At 37.8% G+C, this 16,461-nt stretch overlaps 1 protein-coding gene across 10 annotated transcripts in view; it reads left to right on the forward strand.

The window, feature by feature from the left end:
- The window catches only part of CDH18 (cadherin 18), a 549,881-nt gene that overhangs the window by 496,212 nt on the left and 37,208 nt on the right, over positions 1-16,461 (forward strand). For all 10 annotated transcript variants that reach the window (XM_052781123.1, XM_052781150.1, XM_052781174.1 and 7 more), the window contains 2 exons: positions 429-616; positions 6,256-6,509. In XM_052781123.1, the coding sequence (XP_052637083.1) occupies positions 429-616; positions 6,256-6,509 (442 nt within the window). The remainder of the gene's footprint in view (positions 1-428; positions 617-6,255; positions 6,510-16,461) is intronic.

Raw genomic sequence — 16,461 nt, forward strand, 5'->3', positions numbered from 1 at the left:
TCAGAAAAACAAATTATACAAAGATTTTCCAGTTCAAGAGTAGCCATTTGACTACTCATTTTATGGAAAGTTGGTGGAGATAAATATATTTTGGTTATGGAGAAGATAAACTTTTAAAAATACTGGTTTGAAGTAAGCTTCAGAGTTAATTCCTGTGTTATGTGATGAACAGCAGAAATAACTGAAAACCAAAATCCTGCATTAGGTAATTTGGATTTTGAATAGGGAACGAAGGCATCCCAGGTAAAATACAATTCCCTTTTGAATTCTTTCAGGAATTTAAATAAGTTCATAGGTTTATTTGTCAGTTTTGCATATGAAATACTCTCCCGTTACTCAGAAGTGTATCAAGCACATAACGGTTCTCTAATTTAGTTTGGCTAGAAAATGTCCAAGCTGTTGTGGTTTTTTTTTTTTCCGCCCCTCAGAACATTATCAACTCTATGTTCCTGAATCAGCTCAAGTTGGATCAGCAGTTGGCAAAATCAAAGCAAATGATGCAGACACTGGTTCAAATGCAGACATGAAGTATACAATTATAAATGGTGATGGCTCTGGGGTGTTCTCCATATCTACTGACAAAGAAACAAGGGAAGGAATTCTTTCCCTGAAGAAGGTAAGCAATAGACTTTGAAAGTTACCTGTGTATGTAATTAAAATGTAATGATGAATGCTGAATAAGCAGATACCATGATGAAAATATTTTACTGTGTAAACCTATTGAACCATGAACTTCAGCAGTGTAAGCTTCTCCACATCGCTTCCTGAGACTTTAAATCTTTGCAGGAGAGGCAGGGAGAAAAGAAATTCAGGGAAAAAAAAACAGTTATTTAAATCTTCTGTGCTTTTTGAATGGTCATATCTAATATTTATAATAAACTAAATCTTACTGAATTTTTTATGATGATAGTTTAATTTTTCTGAATGATGGTTTTGCACATTAATTTCTTTCAAAGAAGTAAAATTTGGCTGAAAGTTGTACAAACTGCATGAATCTTGACATAGAAAGTTTTATCTGTGGTAATGAATGTATAATTCAGTCTTCATAGGCTGTTATTCTTTGACTTGCTAGCTGGCTTCTAAATAGTCAAGTATTGTGCACTGTGTAATGTAAATACTGACTTGCTTATAAAGAGTCAAAACGTAACTGGTCAAGCCATCACACGGTTATCATATATATGAATTTCCTATATTTATGCCAGTCTATTCAAACTATTAATTATAAAGTGTTCTTGCAATTTAATTTCACTCTTAACTGAATTCCATGCACAAATACAATTCCATAGATAGTTTCGTCTCCATATTAAGTCCTCTGAACTGAGTTCATAGTGAACGTTTCCTGAAGTGTCTGCCAACTTATGCTAATATTCTATGGCTAGATTTAAATTTACTTTTATAATAACCCAGAAAGATGGGTTGTTATATTAAAGTAACATCTTTTTAAAAACCTTTCCAACAAAGGGAAATAATTTCTTGATTTCAGTTATTACTTGGACTAACAGACATCAGTTAGCAATTCTCAGGTGGATTTGTTGTTATTGAGTCTTACAGGCATCAGTTACATCCGTACAGCCTAAAAAATAAAAGTGAATTTGTATTCATATTTCATAATATGTATTCTGGGCCTGATTAACGGTAGGAGGAATGAAACCCAGCAAAATGTGGGAAAAGAGAATAAATAAAAACTGTCATAAAGAATGTTACTTTTTTGCATCTGAATAGGTATGTATGTAAATTTTTGTTTAACATCTTAAGATTTTGTAACTGAAGGAAATGTTATTTTTATAATTCATAATGATTTAAAAATGGTTCCTATCTCTCCCAGTATCTTAAAAAGCTTCAATTCAGAGTCTTTTATAAAGGTTGTGTAATACCCACCTCGTTCAGCCACATAAAAGTAAACTCCATCTTTTTTATACCACTGAACTTATTTCTTGGTGGCTTTGATGTAGCTAATGCCATAATCTGTTATTTCTTCTTCAGAATGAGCGTTGTTCTTGTTTAAAAGTTCACCATGACTATTGTTCATTAAATTTATGCCTGTTGAGAACATGAAGCAGAAAGGAAGAATTTGCAACAAAATGAAAGAGTCCATACATAAAAAGTGTAAAATCACATTTCTTACTGTTTCTTGGCAGACAAAATAGCTTCAGAGAAATTTTCACTATGTTTTAGAATGTGACAAAAGCATATGTTGCCTGTTCTTACACATATACATGACAGTGATTTGAGTCATTTTCCCATCAAGACAAGAAGGGATACATTTTGCTTAGGTAATGTTATATTTCAGTTGAGCAGAAATTCAGCTTTTAAAGCTACGTAAATTGGTGTGGAATACCTCCATTCTTTCCTCAGAGAAGTTATAGTATCCCCTTGTACAGTACAAAAAAGTGATCTCATTTTTTAAATTGTTTTTTTACTCAGATCTTGAATGCAGTTTAACAAGTATTTCATATACTGTGTGCTGTAATTACTTTTGATTTAGATGATTGGATTTTAATCTGAATTAGTTTGATAGCCTACCCAAAACAGATAATCTCCACTAAGAATGGAATGGGTTTTGTTTCAAATATCAGATGCCAGTACCTTCTATAAAAATAAAATGGAATGATTTGTCCTCTAATACGTCTCTAGAAGAATGTATAGTAGGCACATCAGAAAAGCCAGAAGTAAATATATCATTGTGTCCGAAGATCTGAAGTTGTAGAGAGACAGGAAAATGCTACAGCTAATGACTGAGACAGGCGACTGATATTCAAGGCCTCTCTGTGAGTTAAATGAGGGAGAATTTAAACTTAGGTGTTACACATTACAAGTGAATGTCTTTACAAGTAATTTATTCGAGTATTTGCTTCTCTTGGGGAGAGCAAGGGGTCAGACAGGACAGAGCCACATCTTTCTGTTTGGCTATTTGGACTTAAATGAGTCCTATTGTGAATTTGATGGGACAGCTGAAATATGTCCTTTGTAAATATAAATTATTTTGCATTATGATTTTTATGCCCAAACTCTTGCTGAATTAGAATAGCTTAGGTATTTTAAGATGAACGTTATGATCAATAGATTATTAAAAAAAAAAAAAAGAGGGGAATAAAAACCTCCTACTGGTAAACAGCTCAGATTACCTGAAATAATGGATGAGTCTATGAGAAATTTCCTAGCACACCATTAGACAGGCTATAAGTGGGGGCCCAATTTGTTCTTCAAATGTAAGATAAATGTTAGTTTTAACAAATGCACAGTGTTTAAGCTGAAGCCCAGCAAAATACAGTTCTGTAAATTCAAGTTGGCCTCCAGATTTCAATTTTTTAATATTTTATAAAAAGGAAAAGGAAAAGTGATGTAACAACTGGACTTGTGAGTTGTTCAAAGATGTGGAATATCACAGGGCTTGCTTTGCTTTGTAAATTTCCTTACTTCTGCTCAGGAGAGAACAAGGAAAATTAAAAAAAAAAAACCAAAACTAATTGTGATCCCTGATAATAGTAAACCTTAGTACAGTATGTGTCTTTTCTGTCTAAAATAGCTCGACGTTGAAAATAGTGTTGTTTTTTAAGCTCTATGAATCACAGTGCAGGAGAGTAAGCTTTTTTTCTATTATGTCCCAGTATCTGATTCCTTAATTCACAGATGTTGTGGGAAGAAGGAGGAAGAAAATGAAAGTAAAAAACTGCTTTGGCTATGGTTGAAATGTCAGCTTTTTCTGATTATCTGAATGGATTATTCTTGTATTTCTAGACCAAAAAAAAAAAGTGTTGGTATTGTCTGATTAAGTAACTACACAAAAGAAAAAAAACAAGACTTTGTGTTATTCCTCATGTGTTTTCTGGGAGAAATTAATCTTCCTATACAACCTAATCCAGTCATTGTCAGTAGAAACTTATTTTTCCAAAAGGCACATTAGTTACAATTTGCAATCCTTTTGTAAACTTTTTTAATCTTAGAATATATGTGCTGCAGAGCAATGCAACTTACTATTTAATACTTCCCTGCTCATAACATAAACACATCATAAATTAATGAACAACAGTTAGAATTTACTAAACTTGTATTTCTTTATGAATTGATTTAATTGAGTAGATGACTTAGCTCTCTTTTTTTAACAGTAATAGATTTATCAGACTATGGTAAATTTCCATGCCTTTAAAATTTTTATTTTTACATTCAGGAAAGGGAGACAGAGAAAGCAAAATACAAAAAAGTCTCATCCTATTAGAGTTAAGAGAATGAATTAATTGTACTTCAATACACACAGGAGAAATCAAAGAAACATAGTATATATAAATCCTGACTACCTATTTTTCTTATGCGTCATCAGTCAAATTTACCATAGATTTTATCTACAAAATACACACTGACGTTGACAAATGACACATTGCCTTCCTCTTATCTCTTAAGTACTACTTTTCCACTCTTTGGGGTGATATGAAATACCAGTTTAGCCTTGATCGAAGGGTTGAATACTTGTACTGAGTTCTGTTCAGGCAGGCTGTCAGGTCCACGCAGAATGATACTAGTTGTAGTGGAATTCTGCCATGCCATAATGTCATAATAATTTCAATTCTAAAAAAAAATTCTACATGTATGCATCTTCTTTTAGTGTTATGCCTGTGTTCTGAGACTGTTGGAAACTTCGTGGTAGTATATATACACCTGTACAAACTACCTGCTTTGCTCAGTGTGATAATAAATATTAACCTACCTGTCCTTCTTTATAAATTGGCTGAAGCTAGAAATTTGTAACCCAGTAAGTATTGAGGTGTCTATTACAAGGAATGAGTGCTTTTGCTCAACATAGAAGCACATTTAAAAAATAGCATTCTGAAACTTGAAATCTGTCCTATGACTGCCTGGACCTGAAATGGTATTTTTTAAAACCTTTTCAGTAATTAGATCCAACAGACAATATATAGAAAAAACAACTTCTCGCATTAAATTCTCGATGGGCTGTCTATGAAAAGCAGTCAGTTACTTTAGTGACACTGAAGAAACTAACTCAGAGTAGTTGTAGTCCTGTAAACATGGCTTCCAGTAAAAACATTGCTTAATTCTGTATCTGCTAATGGAACTTCATTACTTGTGTACTTTTTAAGTTAAATATCCTTTTGATCCCCTCTACTACATAACTATCTGACACTGGAAGAGTTGAGAGTTGGGTGTGTCATGTTTATGTTAAATCTTGCATAAGACAGTGTAATGGCATGGTAATGTAGGGTTAAAATAAATAAGTCAGTAAAATTAGTTCATGATAATCTGAAAACCAGCTGAACTAGAGAGGTGAAATTTTCACATGAGTAAATAGCAAGCTAGAAATGGGACTCTTAAGAAAGAAAGTATCCATGCTGTGTGATACACGAGTCAGACCCCCAGCTTCTTCCTTCCTAGTAGAGAGGTAGGATTCCTAGTAGGAATCTTGATTTAAATAATAGGACAATGCTGAAGTGGCAGTGGCACTTCTGGTGAATAGTACAGCTGGGGATGAGCCTTCTGTTGGGTTTTATTGGAACATTAGGCCCTGCAGAAGGCATATCCCCAGCTGCAGAATTTCTTCCCGTTTATGACGGCATAATCCATGTGCAGCCCAGCAGGATGTGGTGAGACAGGCTGAAGAGTTGTCTCTCTCATTGTTGCTGGTGAAGAATTGAAAAGAAAATGGTCTAGAATATAGGGATGTACCCTCTCTGGTTAGAAAAGCACACAAGTACATGTTTAGGCTATTCTTAGACGTTTAAGTTCCTGTCTCTTATGATAACTGAGTGCTTTTCTGCAAGGAGTTCCTTTTTTCAGTTGAGGATCTAAGAGAAGAGATGCCCGAAAGAATTTTAGTATCCCTATCACTGTCTATTAAACTTGTTAATTAAATATGTGAAGTTAATTTAATTTGGGATACATCAGTCTCTACCTTTTTCAGTATTTAGCATTGACCAATAAAAATATAAAGGTGATAAAATCTAGAGACTTTACATTATCACGGAAGAAGAATCTGAGGCTCATTCTAAACCCTGAGTTTTTCCAAAACTGGTACCTTGCCCACAATTCTGTTGTAGAGAAAACCTGAATCCATCCTGCTTCATGTATATCCTTCTACTTACAAGGTATGGCAGTGGCTGCTAGAATATCTATCACAGAATATTGTCCCTTTCCAGTAACATGAAGAAATGTGGTTTAGGTTAAATGGAAAAGATGTGGTTAGCTTGCTAGCAGGCTAAACTGAAGCACAGAATGGCATTGATAAATCTTTTTTTCTGCCAACAGCCGCTCAACTATGAAAAAAAGAAATCATATACACTTAATATAGAAGGAGCAAATACTCACGTTGATTTCCGTTTTTCGCACTTGGGACCATTCAAAGATGTAACAATGTTGAAGATCATTGTTGGCGATGTGGATGAACCTCCGCTCTTCACTATGCCTTCCTATGTCATGGAAGTTTATGAAAATGCGAAGATCGGGACTGCTGTTGGCACAGTAACGGCACAAGATCCTGACACTGCCAACAGTTTAGTGAGGTATAGTATGTCCAAATTATACGGGATTGAATTCCACCAGCTAAAGGGTTAATGAGATGTGGGATGTATGAAACTATGTCTTTTATTTTAGTACCTAAACGGAAACATAGGTCAGAACAGTGTCATAATCAGTCTGTATGGATTAGATTTAATAACGTAATCTTCAACTTTTTGTTGGTTTGCACTAAAATTGCCATCTAGCCATTGGTCTGAGCAAAGGTCTGTGTGCACTAGTTCCTGTAACAGCACCTCTCCAAACGGCCCACGAACAAGGCCAGTATATGTTACCACATCATATGAAATGGTGCGCTTCGCTGCCCTGCTGCCAGTCAGTATCCTGCCACTAGTTGTAAATCTGTTCGGGATCACAATGCTGGTTTTCCCCTGTCGTGCCAGTATTGTGCTGGCCCTCCGCACGCTTGCCCCACCGTAGCTGGCCCAGGTGCTTGTGCAAGACATGAACTCGTTTAGGTACACCTTTCCTCACAGACAAGCAGTATAATTTTTGCAAAATTGTGTTTGACGAGGAAGCCATTATTTTATAATATGCTTCAGTTTTAGTGGGGTATCAAAAGAATAGAATGGGTGTAATAGTGCACCCCACTGATGTTGCTAGGGATATGTCATCTCCAACTGCGAGGTCCAAGACAAAGAGAAGTGCTGAGAAGCAAAAACTTGCAGCATCAGATACATCATTGGAAAACTAAATGAATACGTAACATACTAGGAAGGAAAGATTTTGATAGTCTTTTTAATGAAATTCATTCTTAAAGAAAATGTTCTCATTAAAAAGAAAAGGGAAAAAAAAAAAAAAGGAAGATTTCTGTGTTACTGCTCTGGCCAGAATACTTCTTATACTAACAGAACTGGCTTGGAAATAGGTCATGGTCTGAACTAAGGAACTGAAATCAAGCTGGAAATACCCCCACAACAAGCTTGAAAAAGCATCGATGCCAAAAATATATATATGGATGTTAATTTGACTTCTTCCAAATTTAAGAGCATTTGGATTTAACCTTGAACACTCTGGAATTGGGGTTTGAATTCATTACTGGTTTAGAGTAAACTTTTCAGTTACATGTTTTCATCTATGATAAGATCACGTGACATTTTTTACTGGCTTCATTCGTAGAATGAGTTACTTTCTAAACTGACGTGCAGTGTGAGAATTTTGTGGAACAATACATGAATGTTTGTCTTGAAGATGGTAGTGGATTTAAAATGTTTCAGAAAAAAAAATTCTTCATGAAAACATATTTGATGCTACTCCTTTTTATGACATAATGATACAGCCTTTGTGGAAATCATGTGACTATATACTTGGAAAACAGTGTATCTTAAGCTAATTGGGCATTTTTAGTCTCCTGACTGAGTTGAAATCTGCTGGGTACGTGTAATAGTCTTGGTAAGATGAAACAATTTTTGCAGAACAATGAAAGCATCAGATTTTTATGGTTCTCTTGTGCTAATAGCCTAAGAATCAAAATGTTTAGTGTCAGACAATCAATATATACAATTTCTTCGTGGCAAGTTATTGCCTTTGAAAAATTGCCACTATGGTATTTGTGTCTAAATCATAACATAAATGAGAAAATTTCACTAAAAATAATTGCCAAGTGCCTGTAGCTTTAATCCTATAATTCTGAAACAACAGCTAACACAGTCAGACAGATTAGCCATCATGGTAGTTTGGGAGTAGGAAGGGCAAGTACAGATTTGACTAGTTCCTCCATAATTCAACCATCTGTGGCACCTAAGAGTTTTGTCTAGAAAGGGGTAAGACAACCATTGTAAAAGGGAAGCAGCAGCAGTTTGTACGAAGGCCAGAAATAGATTTTCTGGGTGAATTGGGCAATAAATTGGAGATAGAGGAATTGGAAGGAAAAATATTTCCAAATATTTTGCTTTTGTATTGGCCTTTTTTTTTCCAAACAGGAATTTGTAACCAGTGATTGAGGCCAGAATATTGAATATCCATATTATGTCCTTACCTTTGTCTATTCTACTTCCTCCCCCCATTGACATTGTTTTTTGCATTGTTCCTTCCATCTCTCTCTGTTTCAATGGAGAAAAAAAATAAAGCGCTGGCAAAACATACCGAATCGTGAAGCTCTGAAAGCAGCCGGCCCTCAGTTACGTGTTGGACGTGTTCGGCAAGGGCAGTAGCAGCTCAGATATCCTTGACAGATCATTATATTGTGACCAGGTCCACTCTCCAGCCAGGCTTTATCCATGGCAGTGGAACTGACAGTGAATGTCATTTGTGAGCGGGCGGGCTTTTTATTAAGATGCTGATCCTCTGAGGTCTGGACTAACACGTTGGTGCATGGGTCTCTGAAGAGGCACCAGACTGGGTTGGTGTGTCCTTAGGTTCTCCTCGACCTTCCTCCTGCCGGAGAAGAAAGGCTGCTCTGGGAACGGGCAGCTTTAACCCCTGCTTCCCTCACCTCCCTTCGCACGCAAACGCTGACACGGTGCAGAAGGGCTTTGTGTGGTTTCAAGATTTGGTCACGGCTTGGGAAACTCTGGGTTGGAAGTGGCACGCAACCAGAGAAGCGGGCCAGGCCAGCCGGGCTGAGCTGCTGCTCCACGGGAGGCAGGGTCCTGCCCCACGCTCCGCTCACAGCCGTGAGCAAAGAGGCGGCTCGGAGGAGGCTGTTTTTCTCAGAAGCGTGCCCACAGTGCGCTTATGTCCTTCTGTGCTGGTTTGCAAGAAATGCCTCCGCTGTTCGTCTGAAACCCTGATGAGTCTGAAAGGTAGTCTGAGGGTGATGAGATCATGTCTATCCTTCGTTTCCACACAATTCCTAGTTCATTCAAAATAAAAATAGCGATTATAAAAATAAACCAGGAAGACTCAATGTCACTTTTTTAGAAAGCACAGATCCCACAGTCTCTGGGGAAGATAGCTACAGATAGGACTTGCACAGCTGATCTGTGGGGAGCAATGGAGTAATGGTTCCTCAACCAAATGGTTCAGATACATCTCCAAATGCTGTGAGTCTACAGGACAAGCTACGGAGCAGCGATTTTCTTAACAGTTTTTCCTAATACACTTGCGCATCCTTTCCACTTTTATGAGGATGCTCATTGCTGTGTGCGAGATTGATAAAGCATTAGGCACACACAGTTACAACCATATCACTTCTCTACTGTCCAGCTGCTAAGAGAGATACAGTGCTCTGATTTGGTCACTGCCCAATTAAGTAACAGTTTATTTTGGTGGCAGGAATGATTCTTGTAACCAGAATAGTGGTTAGAGGAGTAGTTACAGTAATTAAAAAGCTGAAGGGAAATCTTTTTAAAAAAGTTATTTGAGCTAAACCCCAAAATAAATAAGAACCTCTATTGTTATCAGTAGAGAGACGAAGGCTTTTTTGTCCTTATTTCCTCACTGCAATTTCATCACAGTGATTTCAGCTTGTTCCTGAGCTGAGCAGTCTTCAGAGGGCACTGACTTTGTGCCAGTGCTTGTACTAGTGTTTTTACTTTTTCAACCCCAACAAAAGAGCCTCTGTAAGAACAAATGTAGCTATTAGAGGTTTCTTTTATTGAGACGTTATCTGGTTGGCAATTTGGGCTGTTTTAAAGGATTTTTCTTTTTAAGGATTTGTTGGGTTTTTTTCTTCAAATAGACAGAAATGCATTTTCAGGGAAACTTTTTAAAATACTATGTTTTGAAATAAAAGATTATTATTCTCTTGAAATATGAAAAGCAAACATAATCATAGAAAGCATAAAAAAGATATTAAAACTCCATCATGTATTAATTCTAAAGATAAAGATTTTTTGAGTGGTTTGAAAAACAGCTATTTACTTTAAAAACTGTGTTCTAAATCAACGGAAGACATCCTAAATTGTAATTAATTCACAGGGATTACTGCCCTGTTGGAACATTTATGAGAAACTAATCCCCTTTCATTGCATTGTGTCAAGTAGTCTGCTTCCATACTAAAGTCTTTTGTTGCTTGAAAAGATTAGGGCTAAGTCATGTCTTATAATAATATCTAGTGTGCAAGCGGGTCTTGAAAGTTCCCCGTACAATATGAAAGAAAGTATGACTATTAAATGCTCTAATTCTAATTTTATTTTAGTATATTATTCATTTTAAATCTCTCCATATTTACTTAGAAATGATCTTTTTTCTTCCTGAACCCATACACAGAAGACTTCCCTGGAGATTAGGGGTGAAAACAGCTTTTAATTGGCAAGTTACGTATGTGCATTGGGAGCAGCCCTAGGCTGCTAGTACTGCCTCAGGGCTGCAGTGGTGCCTGTCGAAACCCTGCCATCTTCCTGTAGGTGATTTTTGGGTGGCGAGTCCATCTAGCTACAACGCATACTCCCGATGATCCTTGGAGCTTTCTGACTGCATCTGGTCTGTTTTCAGTGGAGTGGTTTTCAGGAAAACAATGTTGCTGCTGTTCCCTAAGCCTCCTCCAAGTTAGTGATTCAGAAAAGAGCAAAGGCATAGTTTTAAGACCATGATACTTTCTGAAACTCTCATATAATAGTGAAAATAGTTGCATGACATGGGCAAGTTCCCTCATACTAGCTTGATCCCAGTTTGATACTGTCCTATAAGGAACTGAAAGTCTTTATTAGCGTTGTACCCTGGTAAGAGTAGTTTTTGAGAAATAAGTCATACTATTTTAGAAATACTCTAACGTCAGCTCACTCCTTTTGTTGCTGTTGTGCAGTCTTTGTCATGCACTGGTACAGGAGGCAGATCACCGTTTGAGCACTAATGATGGGGCCTCTGTCCCCTCTGGTAATTTTTTACTCCGACTTACTATGTTTGACTTAGGTCGTTTGCATTTCTGGGCAGGAATGGGCTCTTCCCAGCTATTTAACAGAAGACTCCCGGTGAACAGGGTACGGGTACTGATCAGCACTTTCCATGTGATGGTAGTGTCAAACGATAAGAAATGTAAGCACCTCCCCTTTTCAGAATCATGTCTATTGTGGCTTGGTTAAAAATAACCTTATATTTTGTTGGATCCTTGGAAGGTTGAGTAGGTTTTGTTCTATTAATACATTGGAATTCAAATCATTTTTGTGTTGGACCGTAACCAGTCTGTAATCTACCTTACTATAATGAATTTTATTCGCTAAAACTGAAATCGATTAGCTATAGAAAACTGAAGTAGTCCTAGTGCCTTCCTGATGTCATTAGAAAATTAACTTTTTCCTTCACTGTGCTCTTGACACTACTGCTAAAAAAGCAGTAAAACACAGAAGAAATAAATATGAAACATAAAAGTGCACATGGTTGTCTTTTATAGAAAGCAATTGTTTTACTTCTGGGAAAGGCAGAACCAGCCAACCAACAACAAAACAATAAAAACAAAGTAGCAAACAAAAAGAACAAAGTCAGAAAAAGCTTTTTCTTTTTTTTTTCTTTTTTTTTTTGGAGGGGGGGAATATCAGACTGTTAATTTTGTGCTAGGTTAGTGAAGAATACAAGTACAATGTCAGCCCTGATTCTGGCTTCTCACTTTTCTAATGGTTTTATGGTACTGCCTTATAATGGATGATGTATCATAATGGTTATGATACACGTTACACTAATGAGTACAAAAATGTGCTTTCCAACACCATACCTGGTATCTAGAAGCTATAATGAATTCAAAGTTGCCTTCCCCTAGTTTGATTTAAATTGACAGCCTTTTCTTCCTTTCTTTCAGATCAAATACTGAAAAATTAATGAATGACAAGTACATAGGATTATAACAATTTATGTAGTGTAGGAAATTGTTCTTCAATTCCTGCATCAGGCGGAGAAACTTATTTTAACTTTTTCTGCATTGGTAGTAAAAGATAGAAGTAAGTTCAATACTTTCTGGCATCAGCCTTTAGAAAGTCGTGTTAATTTTCAGTAAAAGGTATTTTAAGAGGCATTCTCATATGTAGATGAAAGAACATACCCATGGAGTTTCATGTATTCCTGTTGTTATTTCTGAGAACCTTAAAGACATAAAGTGTTGTGGAGAGATAAAGACACTGTGTTGTGTTCTGGTTATAGACTGTTTTTCTGATGTAAAGTTTATATTTACTAGAGGTAGAATAAAACTTGAACTTCTGATTCAAACTCAGTCACTCAAATTTTGGTCACATAAGATCAGCATATTAAGTGAAGGGAGGTGCAGGAGAGAGCTATGCGAGGGTATCAGGGGGGCAAGGTTGAAAATGAAAACTGTATTTTTAATATTTTTTTTTCCTTCCTGTCCTCTAAGCTCAGCATCAGTTTCTATGCCGCTCCCCCCTACTGTCAGTAGGGAGAGGGGATAAGGTTGATCCCCTGCTGGAAAATATAAAAGCCTCTTCACCTAGTTGTACTCGCTTGTCTTACTTGCTCTTTGAGTGTCATGTAAGTGGAACAAGGTCAATTTGTTTTCTGCTATCCTGTGCACAGGATGCTTTGTTAGCTGTACTTAGGGCAGCCTGCTGAGATCAGTGCCATCATGTAGAGTTACCGTCCCTCCCTCACACGCCCCATGGGGGAACATCCCCCCGGGATCTTGCTCACCCTGCGCTTGTGGAGGCAAAGGCAGACATCTGTCCTGCACTCTTCTCAGACCCTCAAAGCATGACACTGTCATAAGCCTGTGATCAACACCTACAGAGACAGACTAATATCTTACCAGGGTATGTCAATGGCTCTCAGTTAGCAGAGAGGAGCTGTGTCCTCCTCCATCTCATCTCCTTCATTTGTTTGCTCTCTGTATTCCTCTGGTATTATTCTTCTCTAAGATTGTCAGTAAATCAAAAGAGAAAAAGGACGCCCTATTTTGAACGGCTGGAGACAGAGGGGAATTTTTCTCCAATTTCTTCCCTGATTCTCTGTCTGTCTTCACAGGGAGGAACCATTTTAAAACATTTCTTTATAGTGTTGAGGTGGGAGATCTGTTGCTGACTTTTCCCTGAGGCCTCAAATTATTTTTGATTCTTGTTGAGCTATGTGTCCCAGACCTCCCACTAACAAAAATGTCCACCTCTCTGTGCAGGAACTGGTAAGCTGTTCTGACAGCTGTTCTGAGCAGGAAGCATCCAGCTCGGGATGGTGGTCAAAATCTCACAGCAACCAGAGCCACCTCCATCCCTCACTTAGAGCTGTGAGAGAAAACACTGACAGATCATCTTTATATGGTGACTCTGAGCGCCTGATTTTTCATGCCAGGACATCATCTGTATGTTTCTATAATTTCCACTGACTTCAGAATGCCTCCAGTATTTAAAGTTCTTTTATGGTTTTAGGAGTCAGCCTTCATATCTGAACATCTCTGTAGTGTAGTCTTTTGACAGGGCCATTCAACTCCAATAAATAGGCCTAAATCTATCAATCTTGGTTTTATTTGTCTTAGTCTTTAGTATGAGGAGGAAAAATAAAAAAAGAAAATATGTAAGTAGAAGACCATTCTTTAGCTGGTAAACCTTTTAGGAAGAAAAAGTGATTCTCATGTGACACTGACTGCACTTTATTTCTTAGCAGCATTGGAATCTGAATGTTAATCTCTCTGAATAAAAAGCAACTGCGATATAACAGCTCTGCCATCAACACATCTACTTGAAATGCATTTGGACAGTTGTAATCCTCTGAAGAGAAGTCAGGAAAAGAAGACAAACCTTTAACTTGCTTTGACTTCTGAATTATGACTCTAAGGGTGTGGGCTGTTCTTAGCCTACATTTACTGGCAGAATTAGCTAGAAAAGATGAGCAGTGGTTAACACGTGCAGACAGAAATTGTCAGCTAGAAAAGATGTGTATACAGAAATGGCTCATTTCCTTCAAATGAGCAGCATTCCCATTTTCCAGTGTCCAAGGTGAGCAGTGAGCTAGCAATGCATAGGGGATGGGAATGAGAACGGGAGCAGGAAGCCAACTTCTGCATGAAATGCAAACCAGTAGCGGCTGCCTCTCAGAGGCTGTGCTGGGAGGCAGCGGTTCACTGCTTGCAACTCCCCCGTGCCTCCTGGGATCTGCCACCTCACATCTTTAGGACAAGGAGAGGGAAGGCTGCCACTTCTGCGGAGCTGAGGTTTCGGTATAAGAGGTGAGCCGGGAGTCCCGTATGGGAGACAACAAGGTACTGCTGATCAGCTTGATGGATGTCAGCTGGCAGCCAGCACCAGAGCTAACTCAGTGGGAACAGCATATAAAACCCAGTTCCTGCAAATGCTCTGAGAGGAACAGTATTTTTCTCAAAGTTATGCTATGCCTGTCTGAAAAAAAGGCAAAGGAATGGTAAACAGAGGGATTACCTCCTCCAAGCTCTCTTCAAATGTATTTCATTTTCACGACTGGAAAGCACAGTTGAAGGCTGTAGTTCTCAGTAGTAGTCTTCTGCTGAGGAGCTCTGGAACTTCCAAAGTCTCCTTAATCTACCAGACACGCTGCAGGGAGAAAATTGGTTACCTGCTGTATTGGCAGCCGACTTCTGACTCTCACTTCACAATTGTTTTTCTCTCCTGGAGAAGTTTGTTTGAACTGCAGGGAAATAGATTGGCCCTGGAAGGGAGGTAGTGTAGTGCAAGACAGTCATGGCAACAGAATGTCTCCCCACTGCCTCATTTGGCTTCAAGGGGATGCTGCTGGTTCCCAGGTTCATGAGGAGTGCTGCTGTGAGGAGGCAGAGAGAAGATAAAAGGCATGCACCAGTGTTATGTCCCACTGTGGGCCATTTCTTGTTGCTCTCCAGCTGGCCAAACACAGAGAGTTGCAGCTGATCAGTTCTCTCACTGATCATCCTGGTATAACCTGCCTCCCTCACCCTGTGCAGTTGTTGCTTACACTTCTTTTTCAAAGTTATTTTTTAAAAGAAGAAAAATATCTCTATACTTTGAGTTGGAGCATCTCTTTCTGAGAAAGTTTCTTTGCTTAAATTTTTAACTAAACAAGTTTCCTTATAATGGCATTTGATTTCTAATTGATAAGTCTTTAGATGGTGTTGTAAGTTGTTTGTCAGAAGATCTGTCCTCTTCCCATGACCTTTTTTAAGCGCTTCTTTGTAACCAGTTTCACTTGTTATTAGAGAACTGGCTATCTACCTGTGTCTCAATAGGAAAGCCCGAAGAAGTACTGTGACCTGTGAATCCATATCTGGTTGAAATGTGGCTTTGGAAGTTCATTAGCAATAGCAGGTTTGTAGCCAGAGTGGAAATTTGTAACAGATTTCTTCTTTGCAGTTGGTAAATAGGGTAATAAATAAAAACAGCATAATGAAAGGATAAGCTAAAGACTTGATTAAAGAAAAAAAAAAGACAAGTTAAAAATGCAAAACAAAAACTCAAACTCAAGGCTCTTCCTTAAAACACAATAACTGGAGAGAGACATACTGGACTAGTAATAGACTATGCCACTTGTCTGTCAAGTGACAAACTGATGTTAATATTATCTTAAGACTGAAGAATTTAGGGAGAGAGATTCTGAAAATGCTTATGGGTTTTAGCTTCAGAAGCCCTCCTAGAAGGTTTGGAAATCATTAATGTTCCTAAACTCCTTTAGCACCTTTTAAAACTTTCTCTATTTTTAAGCAGTCTGTATTATTAGAGGCTGACTACTTCAATAACACAAACTGATATACATGTGTAGAGTGCCCTTCTGCCTAAGGCCCATCTTGCATATATATTTCTCTTTAGTTCCTAATTCACACAAACGCTTTTTAGTTTTCAGTAAAAATGGTGGGAATATCTGTCACCACTGAAGCACTGCTTTACTAAAAGACAGAAAGTGAGGAACGACATCACAGGAGCCAGGGGCTTGCTTTGGTCAGAAGAAGGAAAAAGGACATGGGTGGAAGCTGGGAACACCCTTCTGTTGAGTGACTCCCTAGTAAAAAGGTGGCACATGTTGCATTTCTCAGTGCTAGCAGGATTGAGTTTTGGTATTTAATTTCCTTCAGATTCTCTTCAGATAGTGTGACTAATAGGTTTTCTATATTCATGATCCTTT

This window comes from Harpia harpyja, chromosome 1 (assembly GCF_026419915.1).
Source record: "Harpia harpyja isolate bHarHar1 chromosome 1, bHarHar1 primary haplotype, whole genome shotgun sequence".
Taxonomy (NCBI): domain Eukaryota; kingdom Metazoa; phylum Chordata; class Aves; order Accipitriformes; family Accipitridae; genus Harpia; species Harpia harpyja.